The 11,262-nt window shown below is 41.4% G+C and overlaps 1 protein-coding gene across 1 annotated transcript; it reads left to right on the top strand.

Annotated features, from left to right (window-relative positions):
- Positions 1–228: 228 nt before the first annotated feature.
- clu (clusterin) lies at positions 229–10,917 on the top strand. Its single transcript, XM_069161600.1, has 10 exons — positions 229–328; positions 4,856–5,017; positions 5,548–5,696; positions 6,188–6,358; positions 6,740–6,910; positions 7,077–7,290; positions 7,586–7,726; positions 8,313–8,533; positions 9,205–9,392; positions 10,280–10,917. The coding sequence occupies exons 2-10, from the start codon at positions 4,900–4,902 to the stop codon at positions 10,290–10,292; spliced, it is 1,386 nt and encodes a 461-aa protein (XP_069017701.1). The 5' UTR covers positions 229–328; positions 4,856–4,899; the 3' UTR covers positions 10,293–10,917.
- The last annotated feature ends 345 nt before the right edge of the window (positions 10,918–11,262 follow it).

Here is an 11,262-nt window from a genome sequence, read left to right as displayed (position 1 = left end):
CACCCTCATACCCCCTCTGCAGAAGGTATTCCTTGAAAACCATTAACAGATTTTACTTACTGTTTTTAATACCCTGTGTTTCCCTTTATGGCCAAATTGGGAACTAAAAAAAAAATAATAATAATAATCCGCCTAGCGGTTTTATTTTGAAGAGTATTACAGGAAGTTGTCTTCTATATCACGGGTGGTTTTGATTTCGTGGACGCAGCAGCTGTCCCGTCAGTGAATCACATGTCTGCTTCGTTCCCGTCAGCCGCTGGTATAAGTAGGAGCAGCAGCCAGTCTGGAGCAGCTTCAGACGGTCTGGAGTCTCAGGAAACAAACAGAGGTGAGTCTGGGGGGGCTTTTTATTTTCTCTGAGTGGAGAAAATTGCTGCAGCTCGGTGATGCTCGGAGGGGGAAACTGCCTTTTTCTGCGCAGATTTTTATAGCTCCAGTTTTATTTTTTTTAACAAATCAGAATAGAATAGGGCAACGCATTTGGCTGTATTTTCCAGGTTTAGCTGATGAAATGTCACATCGTAAAAAAAAAATAATAATAATTATAATAATCACGTCTAATTTATTATTTACAGGGTTTCTCCTTAATTTTTTTTATTCCATGCAGTATTTTTGTAATGATGCATAAATGCTGACTTCGTGGCTGGATAGGTAATTGCTGTTTGTTTTGCTTGCTCATGGGTGTGACCTCCATCTCTGGATCAAAACAAGTGGATTAGGGTGAATGACGTCCTTCTGTGGTTGCTTCACTTTAATACATCTTAAAGCGGCATCAGCAGCAACGCTTTCTGCAAATGGATAAACACGCAATTAGATGATACCATTTTTGAATATCTTCAGATTGACAATATGTGAAGGAATGTGCATGCAGGATGTTGTAGAGTGACTGTTATACAGTAGTAACAATGTCCGAAGCTTATTGCTTTTGTCCTCTTCTTTTTTTAATTTTTTTTTTTTTTTAGATTATAGCTGACCCTAATTTCTCCATGACCATGTGACAAGTGAAACCTCAGGGTGCAGAAATCCCCAAACACTTAGAATAAGGCTGAAATGAGGCCACATGTTTCAGTGTCCCATTTGTGGCAGATAGAGCCCAGATCATCCAGATTCGTTTCTTCTTGTTCCAGCGTTGGGGGAAGTCTTTTGCGGAGGGTTTGAGACAGAAATAGAAGCAGTAGTTAAAGAACAGTAGAAACAATATGAGCAGGATAACCTGCAGGTATCAACTGATGGATACCACACAAGGTATTTCATAAATACCTGCAGTAAATTCAAAAGTTGCAGCAGCACGGAGGCAGGTCAAAGGGTAACACCAAGGACTACGTGAATAAAAAAGAAGAAAACTAAAATAAATTAAAGATATTACATTTCAAAAAGAAATATATAGCATATACAATATCAATGAATTGTGCAAATATTTCTGCAATCATTTTCTGTAGTACAAGTGTTGCAGCCATATAGATTATAGAAACAATTATATTATTGTAAGCATATTTTACAGTATGTATTGTTATTGAACTATACATGCAGAGGACTATACAATGCAATTCAATTATGATTTGTCATATAATAAGATATAAAAAACAAAATTAGGGCTACAATAATGATTATTTTATTGTAAGAAAGCCACTGGTCTATAAAAGGTTAAAAAAAAAAAAAAAAGATCGTATATCCATATCTATCAAAATCAATAATTCCAGGTCACTATAATAATAGGATTAGACGCTGAGTGCCATTTCTGAGATGCCAGAACTGACAAAAGTTTACTTTTAAAAATGACTCGTTTAAAAATGAGTTACCAATTAGTTATTTTGATAAGCGTGAAAACACTTTCTGAAAATGCTCGCCAAGACGAAGAACGGAGATGCGCAACACATTGAACAGACGGTGTCGTCACAGAGGCTGGTTGGTGTTTCACTTTTTAAAGCTGAAGCTGAACTTTCTGGAAGGCGTCGCAGGCGACATCTGGAGTGGAGGAGTGTTGCTCTTTCAGTTGTGTAACCAGGATCCCTGCAGCTGCTTTTCAGCAAATAATACAGCTCTGTATTTGCACTTGTTCGTTTAACTTTCTTTCTCTCCTCCTTTTCTCCGGCTTTGTCTGTGTTTTTCACTCCTCCTCAGCGTTGCTCATTCTTTTCCCTCCGGCTTACTCAGTTCTGTTTTTTTTTTTGGCTCATTAAAATAAATAAGGCCGTGCTGGAAGCAGCCTTTCCCCGTTTACAAAATCTTCCTGTTCCTAACGTAATTAAGCGAGAGGTTTAATTATGTGGTGAATAGTGTCCTCGTTGCGTTTGCTGTAGTTTTTTTTTTTTTTGCGTTAAACTCGTGAACACATGAGCTCATGCGGGGGAGGAGGAAAGTAGGACATTTCTTCGCTCCCAGGTGGGCGTCCAGTCCCGCCGGATTTGACGAAGGTGACATTTATTTTTTGCTTCTCACTGCAGATTAAATGACCGCATAAACATCCAGGAAGGTTACATCATCAGTACTTTGAGTTTATCTGTAATGAGATCGTAGACTCCACACAGTGTTTAAACAGTGCCGTTCCAACCTGCAATTAACCCCGACCCAGCCTGACTGAACAGTATATCATTTGAAAGCACAAAACATCACGATTCAAACCATCTCAAGAGACCAGCACTACGGCAGCCACAGCTCCTCACTTTGTGATACGGGTGCAAACGCACTAAAAACTGTATTTGCTTACCTTTTCTGTCGTCTACGTGTGAATATTTGTTCAGTCACGATGTGCTGCGCAGTGTTTCATCTAGAGAGTGAGTTTTTAACAGTCCAACAAAATAAAATGTTAAAAAAAAAAAAAAAAAAAAAAAAAGGGTTGCATGTTAGTGGGTTGATTAGTGGAGAGCTAAAAGTTTGCAAAGATACCAAATCTGTCGGGTTGAATTTAGTATTTTGGGAAATGTGTGTGTAAAATGATGTACAACACCAATTTATTTGAAAGGTGCAGCCGCTAAAAACACTGAGTCTTGTTTCTCTTGGTGTAAACATTCAGTGAAAGGCTTAAAAAAAAAGTTGTATATCTGGAGATTAAGTGCCAAATCGATGTGAAAGTTTTACATCTTTTTGTGGGTTTTTTTTGGCAATTCATAACAAATCTGGTGCGACAACAACATGGTGTGCAGGCTGTACTTTGCACGTTTCCGTAGGAACAGGGAGGTGATGGTGGGCGAGCAGGTGACAGTGAACAGAAATCAGTGCAGGAGAGCAAATAGTCTCTGCTTTTAAATATAAACTTTGTTGAATGAAACATGACATTTTATACAGATTAGTTCATAAAAAAATAAAAATAAAAAAAATAAAAAACGGTTGCGTTTCCATCACTGTTAGCCTGGATGACGTAGAATAAATGAACTACCATAATGTAGCTTGCACTGCAGCCTCGTCCACATACTTTTGATATTTCGTGGTACAGACAAGGCCCCTTTAGTTCGACTGAAAGTGAATCACTTTCACACGCGTAATTTGTCTCTCTGGTCCGGACTAAGTAAACAAACAAACAAACCAAGACACATAAATGTGTCTTTGTATGAATTTTATCCGCTCGTGGCAGCAGTTTAGGAAAGACTCACTTCCTGTTTCAACATGAGAGAAACACCACTGTGAAGAAAATGACATTAGTGTGGAAGAACTTCACAGCCTTGCACGAAACCAACTCCTGATTGATAGAAAACTAATTCTCAGCGGCAACTTCACCAAATTTAATGCGGCAGAAATGAAGCACAAGAAATGCTACATTCATTTTAATCCCAGTTGTACTAGATGGCCTTTCCACTGCGTGTGCCAAACTCTGCAGGCCGCTCTGATTGGTGGCAGGTGGCATTTTGCTAACAGATATTTAAATGAAAAAAAAATCTTTGCACAAGGTTGTCTTCCTGGAATTTTTTTTTTCGGGTGGGAGGTTTTAGTCACATTTTGTGACTTTCATCAGCAGAGAGCGTTTGCTTAAAAAAAAAAAAAATCCTGGAGACAGTCCAGGTTGCCTGAAGCTTGAAATTCCAGTCAGGCAATCAAAAACTGAACCATCTCTGTAACGGATGAGCCAGCTTCGCCCACTGATGAAGTCCACGTGATGGGACAGAACGCTCCAGAAAATGACAGTGAATCTGCAAGTTTAGCTTTCCAAGGTCACAAATGAACCTGCAGCCTGCTGCATAATGCTGCGTTTCGAAGGGAAGAGGAAGGATTGCGTCCGAGTGCAGAAATAATCAACAGAGTTTAGACTCGCACACGCACCGATTTACACCTCCTTGCAAAAGCTGTAGCGAGACGAGAGAAGGCCAGTCCATCTGTCTGATCAGTTTCTCTCTCTGTCCATCTTGTGTGTGTGTGTGTGTGTGGGTGGGTGGGGGGGGGGAATCCGCCATCACACACACACACGCGCCCTCTGCAGAATCTGTCATTGTTGAATCGATGGGCAGCTGACCAAGCACACGTCCGAGGAAAAATGGGTAAACAGAGAAAGAGCCTGCTGTTCTCTTTATATAATGCTTTTTGAAAGGCACAGTCGGTCAGTGTTACAGGAAACGCTGATCTGGGGTCAGTTTGGTCCCCAACTTGGATGACTGAAACTGTAGACTGAGGAGATGAACCGTTCTCATCGGGCGTGACCTTGAATTATTCATCAGTATCGATTGGCAGTTATTTATGTTTTGCTGTGTAAGGTCGGAAAGCTGCTGAGCAACCATGGTCCTTTTTCTACTGCGTAGCTCCTTTCTGGTTTCTCTGCAGCTAATGTCGCCCTCCGCTGGAGATGGAGAGTCATTACAACAACATCACAACCCAGTCGGGATGGAGGAAGCTTACGTCGACTCTGCGTCTGATTAATTTTTTTCAGGTCTTTCTCATCATTGCCTGCTGGCCCCGTGAGAGTCAGAGAGGATGTTGATGATGATGATGATGATGAGGAAGAAGGGGTCCAAGGGGTCTCTGGCCGTGGTGGCTCTTCTTCTGGCCTCAGCCAACTGTATCCTGCCGCCGTCGCAAGAAGATCTTAATCGTAAGTTAATGGACGTAATATGAGGCAAAATGTAAAGGGTCAGTTTGCGTAAAATCTCTTATTGGATTTAAAATAATTTATTATCCAGACTGATCGGGACACTTTTCCCCTTTCTTCAGTGATGCTAACAAAGCAAACGATCTCAAAACCTGTCCAAGTAAAACCCCAAATATCATCTTGAGAAGTAATGAAGATAATGTTGGTGTGTATTTTGGTTGAACTGACCCTTTAAAGCCCCATTATGTTGGGAATTACTAAAGCTTTTGCAGAATGGATGGAGCAGAGGTGAACAATGAGTGTTGTGTAATACATGCAGAAACAGAGATGTGCAAAATGTATATTAGTGGAGGGTGGCAGTAGCGCAGTGTGCCGCTAATTATGTTCCATATAAATGAGATGTTAAATCGCAAACCAAACACGTTCGGAGACTGCTCCTGTCGCGCGCCAACGACGCGCAGCGCCGTGGCGTGGGCGGAGCCAGAGTGAGGTGTAAACCCGAAGACTTCGTGCGTGTCGTATGTGATTCACAGAGATCTCTATCGAGGGAGAAAAGTATCTGGACAAACAGATTGAAAACGCCATCAACGGAGTGAAGGAGATGAAGAGCGTGATGGAGAAATCTTCCGAGGAGCACCAGAAGTTTTTGGACGCGCTGGAGAAAACCAAGGAGCAGAAAGAGGTAGAGGCGCGGCCCAACGAGTCAGACACCGGCGCTGGTGTTGTGTGACGCATGGTTTGACCCTGCATCTGTAAACATGCCGTTTTGTGCGTCTATTTTGTCACTTTCGAGGTGTCTGCAGTTTGTAGAACAGATAATGGGCTTTTTTTTTTTTTTTTTTTGCCTTAATAAAAAGCAGAATAATCTCCTAAATCCTTCTAAAGTACTAAATCCGGTGATTTATATCAGTTTTTTTAAAAGCAGGAACTTGAATGTGTTTTACGTTTGTCTTTTCCTGCTGCGAGTAAGCAACTATTATTTTTTTTTTTTTCCCTCAGAAAATTCTTTGGTCAAATTGTTCCCTTTCACTATATCAATTTGAATCCTTAAATAAATCATATATTTGATCATCTAGACATTTAGTTTCAACCCTCAAATTAACGGATGTCAGATTTCAAACATGGCGGCAGATGATCGGCGCCGAAACAACCGTTTCCCGTGTTTCGATGCAGGACGCGATGCGGACGGCTCAGGAGATGGAGACCAAGCTGGAGCAGGAGGAGGAGGTTTGTGACGACACCATGAAGGCGCTGTGGGAGGAGTGTAAGCCCTGTCTGAAGAGCACCTGCGTCAAATACTACTCCCGGACCTGCAGCAGCGGATCCGGACTGGTGGGACGGCAGGTGAGACGCACCTCGACACCGGGCTCGGACTCGTCCAGATAGCAGCTGGTCAATGTCCTCTTTTGTAACTCGTTCAACGCAGTCCATTTCACGTTTCTGCTGGTTATCTGTCGGAACTAATCGTTTTTTTTCCCCTCCTATAATAAAGAAAAGTTTCCACTGTCGCATCTCGGGGTTCTATTTTTAGCTCCATCGTCCCAGAAAAGATTAAAAAAAAACACCAAAAAAATCATCACAACACATTCAAAATAACACAGAAATACTTACGACACTCTTTGCCCTCCGCCGTCTCGCTCTTCGTCTCCCGAGACAGTCACCTTAAGAAGTAAAGATTAATCTGAGGTTTGATTTGAAATATAACGCGCTCCCTTTTATCTGCAGCTGGAGGACGTGCTGAACAGAACGTCTCCCTTCTCCATCTGGATCAACGGGGAGAAGCTGGACGTGCTGGAGCAGGAGGGCCAACGACAGGGCAGCGAGTTCAAGAACCTGGAGGACAAATACACCGAGATGGCCGACGGCGTGGACAGCATATTCTCCGACAGCATGAAGGTGCGGTTTACCCGCGGAACAGAGATAGAAAAACAAATTTTTTTTTGTGTAAAGTCTAGAAGAGACGTTTGATTGACTTTGTTTTTATCCCCCTCCGGGTTAGCGTGGAGCTAAACCAGCAGTTCAGCCGGCCGAAGTGTCTGATGTGTTTGTGTTTGCTTCGCAGGTGGCCAATCACGGTCAGCACAGCCCTCCCGTCTTCTTTTTTTCTAACTTCCTGTCACCGTACACTCGTCACAGCAGAAGCGTCCCCTCTCTCTTCCACGAGCCTTTCCAGGGCTTCCAGAATTTGTTCTCCCCCATGATGGGAATGAGCAGGAACTTCCTCAGCTCCATGGGCTCCATGATGGACATGGACAGCGACACTTCTCCCAATCAGGGTACGATTTCTCAAGATTTTCTGAAAAATGGCGATTATTATTATTATTATTATTATTATTATTATTTCTTCTTTTTTTTTTTTAACATTCTGGCCAGTCTTCAGAAAGTATCTGGAGGATGTGCAAGAAGTTTGGCTCATAGTAACTGTTGCTAACACGTTACAAGATGTTAACATGTGAACATTTCAGTACATTTTAATAATCTTTTGACAAATCTTTTGAGTCTCACGCAGATCTTTTTAGGGAGGGGGGGGGGTCTTATACAAGATAACTATGTGTTTGTGTCTTTCCTCAGATGGCAGCTTGAACGAGGACGTGGTCATCACCAAACCTTTCGGTAACGGCCGGATGACCTGCAGAGAGATCCGTCGCAACTCAGCCGGCTGCATCAAGTTCCGCAACGAGTGTCAGAAGTGCAAAGAAATCCAACATATCGGTGAGAAAACTGCTAAACTACCGTTTCTTTTTTTTTTTTTTTTTTTTTTAAGTAAATTGTAAGAAAGACGGCAGGACGTGAGAAAAATAAGACGTAACATCCTCGATAATTACATAAATTATCAAAGATCAGTTATTGATTTCTGCTCAAAGGGCCTTTAATCCATCCGACCTCTGACAAGAAGCCGGACACGGAGACATGAATAATGATGCAGCACAATTAGGATTTATGACCATGTTGGAAAGAGGGATGGCTTCTAATTAACGGGACTCACCGAGGGTGTAATTTAATCACACCTCCTTTGTGCTCAGGAGGTTTTTGTTGCTTCGCCATGAACCAACAGGAAAGGACTCACAGAAAACATGTGACATACAGAGATTTAAATTCAGAGGGACGTCTCACGGAAATGTCTTTATAAACATTCAAATTTGATCTAATGTCACACAGCTGAAACAGTCGGTTTCTCTTTTTGAAAACAGTCTGACCCGCCGCTCTGTTTAATTTCCGTCGGTCCAAAATATCCACGACATTTTCGACAGACGTCTTTCTGCTGCATTTCATTTACCTCCGAGCGATGCGTTCACAGACTGCTCCGGCACCAGACCTCTGGAGGGGCCCCTGAAGGAGGAGCTGGAGGAGGCCCTGGCTCTGGCCGAACGTTTCACCCAGCAGTACAACTCCCTGCTGAAGAGGTTCGAGGAGAAGATGTTCAACACCTCCTCCATCCTGGACCTGTTCAACCAGCGGTTCGGCTGGGTCTCGTCTCTGGCGAACAACACCAATGACGGCCTCTTCCGCATTCAGACGGTACGTAGGACGACTTGTCAGTGGGATTCACCGCAGTCCGTCTTTGTTTTTCCAGCTGTCAGTAGACAGAAAAACAAAGTACCTATAAGTACAAATGGGGGAGGGGGGGGGACACACGGGTCAAACATGCAACTTCTCGCTCAAATCAATATGGAATCGTTGACTAAATTGTTAAGTCTTGGTTTGATTAACAAGCAACCCCTTTGGTTATATAATCTGTTAAAAAATGTATATACACATAACTAACTTTCAAATACAAATTTTTCTAACTGGCAGGTACAGAAAATGGAGGAAGAAATCGAAGTAATTTATGGAGCATCTGTGTTATAATACGGAGAAATCTGAAAATATGAGAATATTTGTGATGTCAAAAAAAAAACCGTTGAGGTTTTCGGACATGCTTACTTTTAGCTGTGTAGCTACAGTTGTGCTATTAAATAATATTGAACAAATACAAGGGTTGAAAAAGTGCTACAAGGTGGTATAAATGCCAGTTGTTTGGAATATGTTATCTCAAATCACGCAGCGAATCCTGACATTTTTATTGGAAAAAAATATATGTATTTAAGCGATTATCAAAATACCCGGCAATTAGGTATCCTGTCGATATTCAGTTACTGTATTGAATAATCAAGCAGCTAAACTGAAACCCTGCCTCCGCGGCACTTCAGGTGATCAGCAGGGACCCCGAGGAGAAGTCCGGCGGGGAGACGCAGCCCGCAGAGACCAAAGTGTCCGTGCAGCTCTTCGACTCTCCGGCCATGAACATCACCGTGCCGGGCGACGTGCCCTGGACCGACCCCAAGTTCTCCGAGGTGGTGGCTCGGGAGGCCCTGGACCGCTACAAGGAGACCAGCGTGTGAGTGTCGGACAGGACAGCAGCAGGCTAAATAACAACACTTAAAGGAGCAGTTCAACATTTCGGCAAAATAAGCCACCTCGTAGCCGGTTAGATGATTTTAACCTAGAGAGCGGAAACGGGAAAACGGTTCGACGCATGCGGACGCTGTTTCCTGTAAAGCTCTGTAATTAACACTTCGGGGTTTTTTTGTTTAATGCAAAAATTAAAGTATGGGTGTTTACATCGATTTTTAAACAATTGATTATGTTTAGTGAGTTTTAAAGGTGCTGGTAGGAATATATATATATATTTTTACCTTCGAGTTAAACTCCGTTTTCCCATGTTTTCAGTCTTTATGCTAAGCTAACCGACTTTATTTTCACACTATTGTTTAAATACAAAAGTAAGGTAATATTTCCTTTTTTTTTTTTTTTACTTTTACTCATTTACAAGAGTAAAAACAGTACTTTTTGAAGTTTCCAGTAACTTCGTTAAGAAAACTCATGAATTTTGCCTTTTCTTTGTCCTTTTATCCTTTATTTATTCCTTTCTTTTTTCTTTTTTTTTTATTAATTTCTTTTCTTTTTTTTAACCCAACAACAAAATTAAGCTCTTATTAAATTTTAAATACCATTATTTTCTGTGTAATGGAGTAGATTTCCACTTGATTCTGCTGCTTTTACTTTACTTTATTCGACTAATAAAACAGAATTTGTTTGGGTCAGATTGGGACTCTTTTCTCGTCCCGATATCTTTCTGCCCTCTCTGATGTTAACAGCAGCAGGATCATACAAGATGAATGTTAATATCATCTTATTATAAACAACAGTAGGACAATTTTTTTTGTTTTTGTTTTAAATCATCGCTGATAAATTCGGGTCTCCCTCTCTTTCTTTTTTCCCCAGCATGGTCAAATAAACTCCCGGCTGGATTTCAACTGCGACGTCTGCCGACGAGAGAATGTTCTGGATTCATCAAAACAGAAATATTAACCTGGAAGAAAAAAAAACAACCCTGAAGCTTCCCCACTGATTCCACTGTTCGTCTTTCAGTCCTGCTTTTGCAAACGACACAGTTTAACCTCAGAGATTTCTATTGTTATATTAGTCCTGCTGTAAGACAAGACGTTTAGTATACAAGAGGTCTGACTTATGTCTGTAGTCCCTCCTACATAAAAGGCCTTACACTTTATGTGTGCTGCTTATGAGCTTATGGTTTACTTATGTGGTATTATTCTCTGCATTCAGCTGCTCTTACACATGATATAAAACTGATATTTCCTCCATAACAGTTCAGTAAATTGAAGTTTTGATTTGTTGCGATGATTTATAAGAAACTCGAGTTTTTTTTTAATGACCTGATCAGATAATTATCACCCGAGTTGGTCAAAATAGTTGATTTGCTGCAGTTAAAAAAAAAAATCATTGATGTGCAAGAATTAAAGTTGGAAATTAGAAATAGGTTGATAATGTTCAGGAATGCTTTGAGCCGCAGCCTAACAATGAAGCAATACGTAGAGATTTAATAAAACCTGCTCAAACTATTGCGTCTCTTCTCCGTCTGTTGTTTCGACTTTGTGCTTCTCTTGTAAGTTGAAGCATCTGAGAGCGATGAACAGCTTCTTGTCTATTAAATTAAAAAAAATGTCTGTACCTATTGTACCCTGGTTGGCAGACGCATACAGATGTGAGGCGGTCATTAAGGTGCAACACATGTTGTACTTTAACGAACTCCTCCTACAGATTTTGTCGGAACGACTTGAAATTGAGTCTGTGCACTCTTAACGTGTTTGGAATTAAAAGTTATCAAAATAATACATTTTCGTCGATCGGTGTGCCCGTGGCGTGGCGGCCAAAAAGTGACCCAAAAGCCATGCATGCCGATCAAA

This window comes from Embiotoca jacksoni, unplaced genomic scaffold (assembly GCF_022577435.1).
Source record: "Embiotoca jacksoni isolate LCO1_2020_lvr unplaced genomic scaffold, fEmbJac1.0.p SCAF_29, whole genome shotgun sequence".
Taxonomy (NCBI): domain Eukaryota; kingdom Metazoa; phylum Chordata; class Actinopteri; family Embiotocidae; genus Embiotoca; species Embiotoca jacksoni.
This window is presented reverse-complemented; position numbering and strand designations above follow the sequence as displayed.